The following is an 11,681-nucleotide window of genomic DNA, read 5'->3' on the forward strand; positions in this document are numbered from 1 at the left end:
TCCAATAAAGTTATTTATGAAGCTCTTTCTTTAACTTTGTTGATGGTTTTTATAGAACACATCTGGTATGAATCTTCACAATAGTAACACGTACAGCATTGTGTGACTATTTCTATGTTAGCTTTAATCAACAACATAAATACTAGAAATATTTAAATGTTGTCCGACAACACTGACAATGAAGGATCAAAAAACATGCTGATGTTAATTGGTAAATACTTTCACCTGTGGAGGTGGTGACAGTGCTAGAGATGATCCATCATTTAATCACTGTTTAATATTTATATGTATGTATCGATGGACAATGTATTAACTGACATTAACGCTGCGCATTACACTAACGCAGATCAATTAAACTGGGTCACGTGGAGAAACACAAACCAAACATCGATAGATTAACGTCGATTAAATTCACCTTTTCATTGGGCTTTGACTGAACACCTCCACGAGCTAACCCAGGTTGACACAGGTTATCAGCCCAGCTCGGCCAGGTACTGTTAGCATAGCAATCGCTAAGTTATCAGCTAACGCTAGCACTAGCTGGCTAGCTTGGTTAGCAAGCTGCATCTTCACCTGAACTGTGATATTAACAGGGATGCTAATTTTGGCTAGCAAAGAAATATGCTTTAAAACAAAATGTACTTACCGGAAACAATGAACCGCCGACTCCTCTGAGTGTCTTTGAGAACAACTGAACGTTGAACAAGATATTTACAGGTAAACAACATGTTGGAGCTAACTTTGATGAACTGAAAACACAATGACAAGTCAAATGTCCGACACATTGCTCTGACGTCATATCCGGATTGACAGGCAGGCCCTAAAAACACTCTGCTTTAAGAGTCTATTTTCTCTTATATAGGACCATAATTTGAAAAATGAACATCATGTTGTATTGAAGAAAAATTTCAAACTAGCGATTCAGACCATAAACACATGACGAAAACGTTTACTGAGGTAACAAATCAAGTGACAAGTTGGGTCATTTTTCTCATAAACTTCTATACAATCGGACTCTTTGCACCCAGTGCAGTCGCCCCCTGATGGTCATTCGATAGAACTCAAGTTTAATTGGCTTCATTTTCCAGACCCGGAGTCGACGTCCATTTTTATCTAGTCTATAGTCCGAACCAACACTGACGGTGTAGAAAGCAACATGGCGGCGGAGTCTTTTCCTCGCTCGTCGCTTGAAGTTCTGCTAAGCAGCGACTCGCTCGGTGCTGCCCCTGGTGGCCACAGCTGGTTGCTGAACCTCAGTACTTTTTGTACACAACGATACACCAAACACTTATTGATCAGTTTATTAGGAACACCTAGCTAAAACTAATGGTGTCTAAAAAATACCATTTCTTTTATTTTGCCTAATTTGTTTTTTATGTACGGTGAATGAACTGACAGATCTTCACTTGCTCTGTAAAAAAATCAGCATATTCTCTATCCTGTTTGCTTCTGTAGGGACCAATAAAGTGTCTTATCTTTTAAATGTAATATCTACAAAAATATATCCACAGTAAAATTCTACTTTGTTAGTTGTTTATGTCACTCTAAAAAAGATAAATGGCTGTAAGTATATGTTTAGATCTGAGAGCAGCAGGTCAAAAACATGGAAACACTCCCATCTAGTGTCTAATAACAGCAAATACACGGAAAATAAAAAGCACAGAAAAACGCCCTATAATGATGCCAGTAGACTTTACCAGACTCAAAAATTTTTTAATGTAAATTTGCACAAACATAAAAAATTCTTAAATCTTAAAAATAACTAGGAGGATTATACTGTAACTATTGCAGGGCTGAAACTTGTAGTTGATAAATCAAATGTATTGTTCCCCAGAAACTGTTTTGTTAATCAGTTTTAAGTAATTTTTCAAGCAAAAAGTCCCAAACTTCTCCAGTTCCAACCATTCAGATGTGAGAAATTGTTGCATTTCTTTATCACATGTGATAGTAAAGTGACTAACTTTTCGTTTTTTTGATTGATTTATGATTACAATAACCATTAGTTGCAGCCCTAACGACACAACTTCAGCTGAGTGTGATTATAGACATTTTATAAAGACTCGTGCAGGTGTTGCAGACGCCTTTAAACAGTACAAGGTGAGCAGTATTTCCTCCCTTTGGTGATTATTACACACTATAATACAGCGTTTCCTCGTTGGTCAGTGACTCTGAGCGGGTTGTTGCAAATGGATTTACAGAAGTAACAGCTTGTCACCACAGATTACAGCCAAACAAACAAAAGGTGAAACAAACTGCTTTAGCTTGGTGAAATATCCCTTTAATGATTTCAGAGTTATAGAACAGTATTTAGCATCAGTAGCTCACAAAAACCACAAATATTTTATTCTATACGCCAACATATCCGACTACAAAACTTTACAAATATGTATAACAAGATTATATACACAAACTTGAAAAATACACCATTTTGCAGGGAAAAAAAATCATCACAATTTTCCAAGGGATACCAGTAGTGGTCGGAGTACATATCGTTGAAGAAGATGACAGTATAAATGGAACTTCTTAAACATTTAACGTTTCTGTGCAAAGAGGAAACCGTTAACATTTGCCTGCTGTGCGGTTTACAACAAAAGTGGGAGTTTAAAGGACGAACCGTGTAAGTTTCCATCACGCAGGGCTACTCTCTGTAACGCTCTCTACACGGTCAGGTGTCACTTCATCCTCGACCACAGAACTGTCACCAGAGCGTTGCGTATGTTCTAGCAGCTGCAGCCATGACCAGCTGCAGGACAAAGAGTCGTCAGATTCTCTCCTTGGAGCCGGAGTGTTATTTCAAGAGTAAAATAATAATCTGCACATTATACTTACTGACAATAAATATATGACGGATGATAAGTGTGATTGATGGTGTATTTGTCTATTTCCCATCGTGCTCCTCACAGGGGATTTGATGCGTCTAACAGAAGAAGAACAGGAGTTGGCGTCTCCGTTCAACTCACCACATTGTGTTTGTTTTTTGAGGCTTAAACCCGACGTTACTCCGGTGAACAAATCTTATGTAGAGCCGAACTGGAGGTTTAACGTACGAGCAGTGTTTCCTGCAGATGACTGACAGATACAACCGTTATTCCAACTGATACAACTGCACAAGCTCCAGCAGACTTTACAACCGTTCTGCAGTTTCAAAGATACTTCGACTTTTGAAAGGAAAAACTACAAATAATAAAAATATTATAATGTTTTGAGCGAGGTTAATTCATTTGGCTGTTTGTTTTATTTTAGTATGTTTCTGAATTTGCAGCCCGTTGTTTTTGGCCGTTGCGGCACGTTTGTCCTCGTCGGCGGTCTCTGAAATGGGAACACTGCTTCAGCCAATTTACATGTTCAATTATGACAAAAAACCCTCACTGAAAAAGATGTTGGTGTGCATCATTAAACACGTCTGAAGAAAGCCATGGGATATGGTTAAAAGTTCAGATCACCTCCACCTGACAGTTATGATGCTGCATCAGGCACCGACAGTGTCTGTATGTTGAAAGAGAGGCTTTAAAACTGCAGGAAAATGATGAAGGATAAAAATGGCTGAAAATGTTCCTTAATAGCAGTTAGTGGCCACTTTGACAAAACAACCCAGCCTCACTCAGAGATCTGATGCTGCTAAAATCATCATATTTGGCTCAAAAATATATTCTCTCCATCCATCGCTGTGTTTCCTGCTCCCGAATAAAACTCTGAGACAACAATGGTTTGATTTCTTCATGGAATAAAAATAAAACTGTCCAGTCACATCCATAAATTACACATTTTCAAAACTGTAAGGTGCGCTTGATTCAAACAGAACACATGAAACAAAACTAAGCACACTCTTCCAAGGCCTCACCTCCGAGACCAACACTGTTCACAATCAGGGAACATTTCATACGAGTGAAGAAGAAGAAACAGTCCCAGGGAATGACATCGTCCGACTCGGCCTCCAGCACGACGTTCAGTGTTTCGACCTTTGGTAGTGAATTAACTTTGGAAAGGAGGAGAGACGCTTTGCCTTAACATGGTTGGAAACAAGCCCCACCTTAAACCCAGGAGAGACAGGAAGGCAGGCAGAGGGACGGACAGGAAGCCAGAGACAGATGGGACCGGCGGGGGGGCGGAGTCATCGTGTCACTGGATGACCTCGAAGTAGTGAAGGATAGCCATGATGTGCTGAGGCATGAAGACGTAGCCAGTGTAAATGGCCATGCCAGCCACGGAGACCAGCAGGGAGTCTGAGGAGGAAACGTTAAGGGAAAACTTCTGAAGGAGCAGAGACACAAACTGTTTCTAATACCAGGAGCAAAAAATAAAGAAATTGAGCTTCGAGTCAGTTTCACATCAAATCTGAATTTTTGTCAGTCACTTAAGGAATTATTCTCTGTGAGGAAATGAATGGGATGTTTATGTGAAATGTGAAATTCTTCATGTCAAATGGAAATCAAGTTTGTGTGAACATTCATGAAGCTGTGACCGGAGCTTATTTGGTATTTTTTGGTAAAAAAAAAAAAAAAAATCAACTGTGATTCATTTTCTGCAGATTGATTTCATAACAATTACCAGCGTGATATCTGAGCAGCTGCAGTTCTTGTTAACATCGGATGGGATACAGCACAATGACAATAACACAACCTCTAACTAATTCACTCCATCACACCTGACCCCTGAGGGAAGACAGGATACAGGCTGAGGGCGACACCTACCAACACATCATGCACATAATGTGATACTGTCTTACTGCACCTCCACAGACCAAAGTACAGCCATTAACAAGATACACTTTAAATATTAACTGCCGACCTTTTCTTCTGGGTGAACCTGACTTTCCAGGTTTAAGTTTTCCTTATCCAAATATGAAAAAAGTACTTATGATGTAACATCCATTTACTGGCACGTGTGGATCACCTGACTGTGGAAGCAAACGTAAATAGCCGCAGCTAGCTTAGCCTCGACGCCGCCCTTCTTCTTCTTCTATGAAGTAAACCATATGTCGAATTCCGTTGATAATTTCGCCTCTTGTGTGTTTTTACTTACAGGTAAAAGGTGCGAGAGCACTACAACGGTAACTGAGACCCTTTTTAATCCGTTAGCAGAGAGGCTTTAATTCGGCAGTTATTCAAAAAACAAACATGAATGAATTCTTATTACAAATACGGTTGTTTTTCTCTTCCGCAAACTATGTTAGCAACAATCCACTCAAAGCTCCATTTACATTCTACGCGTTTAATGCTAATTCCCTTACAGATTAACGCACGTCCGTTGTAGAACAAATATTTGGGAGTTTTCTGAAACATTAGAGTTGATTACTTAGTTCGGCATTCATTAAAAAATAAAAACATTATCCAATTTTTAGTACACACACAATTTGTCTTCGTATATGTTTGCTACTATTTAAACGTTTAATTCATGGCAGTTTCAACGACAACACAGGCTCAACAGTACATTCTCTATATGCCGAATTTTACATAAACCGATGCAGCTTTATAAAATACCTCAACTGTTACTCACAACACAAATTAAATGCGTTTATTCACTAGAAAGGTTCGCGTCATGAGTTAGCCATGCTACCGCTCTAGCTTAAGTTAGCATGTTAGCTCGCTCGGTAAAGGCTGAAGTTAGTTCACTCGGAAAAGGATACTGAACACCGTCCGCTCCCAGGGCTCCAGCATGTACAGCGCCGTCACCAGAAGGTACTGAGAGTAAAACCACGATAACTGCTTCCAACAGTCACCCAGGGCCATGGTCCCAACTTCACAAGCGACAACTTATTTTTCTTTCCTCGCTGTTTTTTTTTTTTTCCTTTCGACGTGACTCGTGGTAGGTTAAGTTCTGTTAACGTACTGACGACTACCGTCGTATCATAAGGTGCTCGTTTTCAGCCAATCACAACTCCGCGTTCGAGCATTCGGCTGTGACGCAGAACAGGGAGTTCCAACATCCTGATTTCAAAACAAAGCTCTCCTTCCTGCCAATCTGTTTTTGAACTCGAGATTTGAAAATATAAAATGGAAAAAAGTTTGAAATTCTTTAAGAAATAAGAATTATAATAAGAAATATTTTGTTATAAACAAAATTAGGGACGTTTCATGTAAAATCATACACTTGATTTATCCTGTAAACCAGGTACTTTCATGATTCAGACATGATGTTGATGAAAAATATGTATTTTGCAATTACGAAACTGAGTATTTGTCAGTTATTTTATGAATGCCTATCTAATAAATTGTTTTGGTTAGATAAAGAATATTTCTTTAAGATGCTGAATAGTTCAACTATTAATTTAGAAAAATTGTATTTTTTATAAGAATTATATTGATTGTAAAAAAATTTTTTATTTTGAATCTATGGAAAATACTACATCCATCAATGCATAAGAAACCACACATCCAAGAATTAAAAATAAAAATTAGACACTATTAATTCATTACATGGATTAAAGAACAGTAAAGCAATAAAAATAGTAGAAACTTGTAAAGCCATAAATATTTTCCTTTAATATCTTTGTTTTCTTTAATGGTACCCCTTTGTATATATATATATATATATTTTTTTTTTCCTGAAATATTTTTTATGCTATTTCTTTCATTATCCTTATTTATATGTTGCATTTATTTCACCTTATCTCATTTATTTCATTTGTATGCATGTATCTTAATTCAGAAGTTGTGATTATTTCAATGTAAAAGTTTTAGTAAGATGAAATGGAAAATGTTTTTAATACAAAAGCACTTCTAAATAAAGCACACTTTAGTTTGTAATTCTATGTAGAGCGTGTTATTTTTGTATGAAGCTCATTTTACATAATTGGCAGATTTTCATTCTGTGTGGCTAATTTCCTTCCTTCGTTTGATAAAAACTACACAGAGCAGCTGTTTTAAGAAATAACTTTTTTAAATTGAATTTCACTTTAGTGAGATTTACTTCAGAAGAAACCAATGAACGACAGACAGAGTAAGGAAGCCGTTTGGGTCTTTTTATGGGATTTGTCGACAGTAACAAAAATATAGAATAATGCCAACCCTGTTGTGAAACTAAAAGCTGGTCTAGTAGATCTTAAACCATGAAGCCCAGAGAGCTTCAATAAACCAAACAGCAACTACAGTCTGCACAGTATCTCTCAAGTCCTACTGCCTTACAGCCGACTCTGAAGGACACCAGCAGGAAAAGGAGTTTGATCCTATGAGACCGCACAAGTTCACTGTGTACTAGAGAGATACCAAAAAATCTTATTGCAGCTAGATCGTGCGTATGTCAGCAGACAAATCTCAAAAAACAAGCGTCTGTTCAGCAGACAGCACTGACGAGTTTATTTTTTGACCTTGAAATGTCCCAGTACATCATCCAGCTCACAATCCTTAAAAAAAAAAAGAAAGTTAATAAAAACGATTAGAAAGGTTTGTGACTGTGACGTGTTTAGGTAAAAATTCATCAACATCTATTTGCCACTATCTGATGTTTGTCCTTCTCAAATCAATCAACATTGATATTGGATCATGTGTCAGTCAGGCTCTTGTGTTTAGGGTTCAGTACGTCCACCAGAGCTGCAACCAGCAGATGTTCAGAGCCGGATTCCAGCTTTAGTCAGATATTTCAAAGGTTTCACGGACAGGTGACATGCTGCTGACGTTCCTCTGCTTTCCTGATTCCTGACCCACAGATTGGCGCCTAGGAGAGACTCACAGCAGGATTCTCCGTCTCAGGCGGGATGCTGAAGAAGCAGCCGACCCGGTTCTTCTTAAATCAGAAAGCTGAGGCGAGGAGCCAGAGAGAAACTGCTGAAAAAAAAAAAGCGTCCTGCTCAGAGCTCGCTCGCTCCGTCTCAGCAGTGGCTGGCCAGGATGTTGAAGAAGTGGTAAACCTCTTCTTTATCGAACACGGCCACCTCTGTAGAGCACTCGGAGCACTGCACCGGGTGGTAAACCTCGTCAGCATCCATCCCCGCCGGCGACGGGTCGGGAGCCTCGTTTGCCGGTGTTTCCGTTTTCTGGCCCCTTCTCCTCTTCCTGTTCCTCTGCTTCTTCTCCTGCTGCGTTTTGTAGCGTAACACCTCGTCTTTCTTCACCGTGCAGTTCATGACGAACATGGCTCTGTACTGCGTCCGGTACTTCTCATGCCTGAGTGGACACAACCAAGACATCTCAATGTAGCTGAACACTGTAAACGTATCAGTCGGCATTTCATCAGTAAATAAAGCCAATGAGATCAGCTGAAGTCAAGCTGACAGCTGAAACTAGTTCAGAGATACTGAGACATGTTAACAACAGAAACCAGATCACAGAATGAATATTGATTAAAGCCCAGCTTCTCTGATAATGTTTGTCTCAGAACTGCAGCTAACACATTTCAATCAGCTGTCGATTCATTGTTTGATCATGTGTTTCAGTCCGAGTACTTACAGAAAGTTAATTTTTCCATTTTAAAGTGTCAAAGTATGGAAAAAATAGTTTTTTATTACTATTTTTCCATTTTCACAGATCTTCTTGGCTTTTATTTTGAAAATTTTTACCTTAACTTTTATTATACCTTATGCAAATTAGGGGTATCTGCCATGACTTGCTGACTTTTAAAACTTCCTAATCTCAAAAACACACTTTTGAAAATGACTTTATTTCTCTCCTTAATTATCTTCCAAATCAGAATTTGATGGACTGAGTAAAACGAAACACCACATGAAGAAGAGAGCAGCCCAACAGGTGTGTGTTGGTCTGGTCAGGAGGCGTCTGGGCAGGTGATGTAAAAAGGAACAGAAATCATTTCTTCCAACATCCCTCACTTTGTTGGAGTGATCAAGCTCCACATGTGGTGCTAAGTGTAAGTCTCACCTCTGACAGTCCAGACAGAGCGTGGTCATGCAGGCGGGACAGTTGAGGACAGCGTCACTGCTGGGTAAACCCTGAGTCCGACGAGACTGCGAGCGAAACGCCCCTGCTGGTCGTTTCCTGCTGTTGTACCTGGACAGGAAGACGAGAGAACAGATGACTACAACGTGACAAAACCTAGTGTCAATCTTTTCCAGGTGAACTGTCTGAGTGTCTTACTGTCTCCTCCTGGCATCCACCCAGGCCTGGTCTCTGTCGTCTTCGTCGGGGTCGTACAGCAGCTCGTCATTGGTCGGTATGATCCGCTGTCTCCGCCTCTGGCCTGTGGAGCTGCCTGCAGAAGGTCAGAGAGCCAATGTAATGACGAATCATATATGTGGATCCATACAGAACATAATGATTCATAGTGATGACATGTTTACTTGGCGTGTCTTCTCCCTCTGAGTCAGAGTCGAAGTAGATGTTGTCATACATCCGAGGATTCAGAGGTCCAGGACCTCCTCCTCCTCCTCCTCCTCCTCCTGAGGTTTCTGCTGGAGAACAAACACACAAAGATGGTAGGTCGTGTTTCACAGAGCACAGTGAGCAGGTTCGTCCATTAATTGTGGGATTGACTGTCGCTTTTCAGTCTAACAAAGATTCATGTTCCATTAATTAACAGCCCAAAGCTTTGATATTATTTTTTAAAAGCAAACTCAACTCTGAACATTTTAGTCTGGCTTTTAATTAAATTTTATTTATTTAACTTTCTATTTATTTATTTATATATTTTGAGCTGTTTTACTGGATTTTATTTGTACTTTTATTTCTGGTTTTGTTTCATTTTTATTAGATTTTTAATATCTTAACTTTTATTTCTGTTTTTACTCACTTTAATACATCTCCTCTGTTAAAGTGTTTTATTGATTGATCTTTATCTTTGCTCCAGTCTTCAGTGTTTCCTCAGTTCCTGTTATTATTGTCTTATCTTTATTGTTTTTATTTATTACTTTGTCATTTATTGTTCTGTGTGTAATGTTTTCTTTTCATGGTGACTGCAGGTGAGTGTTACCTGTTGCTGATGGTGCCCAGGTTCCCTCCATGGTCCTGATGGTGGAGCTGAGCTCAGCCTCCATCTCCTTCTCAAACTCATCCCCGCTGGACGACTCGCTTTCCCCTGTCAAATACTCTCGGATCAGTTTCTTCTTCTGGTCCGGAGTCCCGTTCAGCAGCACGTCCAGCTCGTCCTCCGAACTGAAACACAGAGAGAGAGAGAGAGGAGTTAACATTTTGTTGTGTTTCACCTACTCAGGCTACAGGTCGACTAACATCTCCAGTCCTGATTCTCACCCGCCTCCCGAACACACAGAGCTGTGAGGACTCACTGTCAGCTGACATTTGATAGACCAAACAATTCACTGATCAATCAACACGAGGACACCGATTAATATTTCAATTCTTAGAAATAAATCTATCCTGGCACCAACCAGGAGCCGATAAGATCACAACACTTCCAAATATGTTTCGTTTTAATCATTTCATCACATTCGCTAATCTTAAACTCACATTTAAACATAAATAACATGGTTCATCAGGAAACTTGTCCTTATGCAAAAAAATTAACACTAAGAGGAATAAATCAACTTTAAATCTAGTTCTGTGTATTTACTTGCTTTACTTATAACTTTAGAATTATGATTTCTCCTTCAACACAAATATGAATTTTTATACTCGTGGCTGTTTGTATCTTTAACCCCAGGCTGTGTTGACTGCTATGATCTGAGTATCTTACATTATTATCATGTTAATAAACAGCACTACAACAAAGACAAAGTTGGCGGGAGATTTAAGCACCGACAGCTAACAACTCTGCCGTCAGGTCTATAATGTTAGATTAATAAAAATCTACGTTCGTAACTGTTTGTTTACGTTAGCATGCAGCTAGCTAGCCGCACCGTAGCCTCACGGTGCTAAAGCTACACCGTCTTAAAGCTAACTGTCGTGGTGAATTCCGACCTGCTGGATGCTCTCTCCTCGTCGCTCGGCTCCTCGATCTCATACGAGTCAAACTCCTGCGATTTAATAAGTTTGTTCATTTTAACTGTTTGTTCGAACTCAATTACAACGACACGAGCAGCTAGCGAGTTAGCTACGACAGCGTTAGCAGCGACTGTTTCCGCTCCTTCTTCTTCTTCTTCTTCCTTGTTAGTTTGATTAAACGGAAGTTGGTAAACATTGAAATTACTCACTACCGCCACTTACTGACCAGGACTCTGACTACAGCTGAGAATCAATGAATCTGTTTACACAAAATTATAAACATAAATAAATAAAATTCCACAGTGTTCCTCATTAGTAATTATTTTCAGAGATTTGACAAATAGCCTCAGGAAATAAGCAAAAAGTGTTTTTCAACCCAGGTCCCACTAAAATCATCTCATTTTTATTTCTGTTTCATTATCAGTGGTGAAACCCGACTCATATTTGTAGAGAAGAGAGATCAGTTTAGAATTATTTCCAGCATATTAACATAAAATCAATCATATTTGGTAGAAACTGAACAACTCTGGTTTTGTGAATCTGATATCTTCCCAAAAAACACAGTAATTTTATTGCATAATTAATCTGTATGATATTTAATAAATAAATATACCATCAAAGACAAGAACCAAAGTGTTATAACCCTCCCAGATAAATGTTCATATTTGTTGACATTTTGGCTTATGCTTCTTCCATCTTCACTTATGCTTCAGGCCTCGTACTGCTTTTATCTAGTAATGTTGTTGTTCATTCAATACAAATATTTATATTTTATATTATTTATATATAAATGAATAAGATAAAATAAAATCTGCTGATCTTTTAAATTGAAACACCTCTCCTGATTTATGTCAG

General features: G+C 38.8%; 2 protein-coding genes across 3 annotated transcripts; both read right to left on the minus strand.

Annotated features, from left to right (window-relative positions):
- Nucleotides 1-2,256: 2,256 nt before the first annotated feature.
- Nucleotides 2,257-5,979, minus strand: sptssa (serine palmitoyltransferase, small subunit A). Its single transcript, XM_023403598.2, has 2 exons — nt 5,627-5,979; nt 2,257-4,223 (listed from the first exon to the last, which is right to left on the minus strand). The coding sequence occupies exons 1-2, from the start codon at nt 5,727-5,729 to the stop codon at nt 4,120-4,122; spliced, it is 207 nt and encodes a 68-aa protein (XP_023259366.1). The 5' UTR covers nt 5,730-5,979; the 3' UTR covers nt 2,257-4,119.
- A 961-nt stretch (nt 5,980-6,940) lies between these two features.
- eapp (e2f-associated phosphoprotein) lies at nt 6,941-10,981 on the minus strand. 2 transcript variants are annotated; one of them, XM_023403597.2, is made up of 6 exons: nt 10,803-10,981; nt 9,859-10,040; nt 9,230-9,337; nt 9,027-9,141; nt 8,811-8,939; nt 6,941-8,102 (listed from the first exon to the last, which is right to left on the minus strand). In XM_023403597.2, the coding sequence occupies exons 1-6, from the start codon at nt 10,880-10,882 to the stop codon at nt 7,808-7,810; spliced, it is 909 nt and encodes a 302-aa protein (XP_023259365.1). In that variant the 5' UTR covers nt 10,883-10,981; the 3' UTR covers nt 6,941-7,807. The 2 variants fall into 2 exon arrangements, with proteins under 2 accessions (XP_023259365.1, XP_023259364.1); XM_023403596.2 differs by having other exon boundaries at nt 9,230-9,340.
- Between the last annotated feature and the right edge of the window lie 700 nt (nt 10,982-11,681).

This window comes from Seriola lalandi, unplaced genomic scaffold (assembly GCF_002814215.2).
Source record: "Seriola lalandi dorsalis isolate HSWRI2012SDOR001 ecotype SW California unplaced genomic scaffold, Sedor1 jcf7180002054153, whole genome shotgun sequence".
In the NCBI taxonomy this organism is placed as follows: domain Eukaryota; kingdom Metazoa; phylum Chordata; class Actinopteri; order Carangiformes; family Carangidae; genus Seriola; species Seriola lalandi.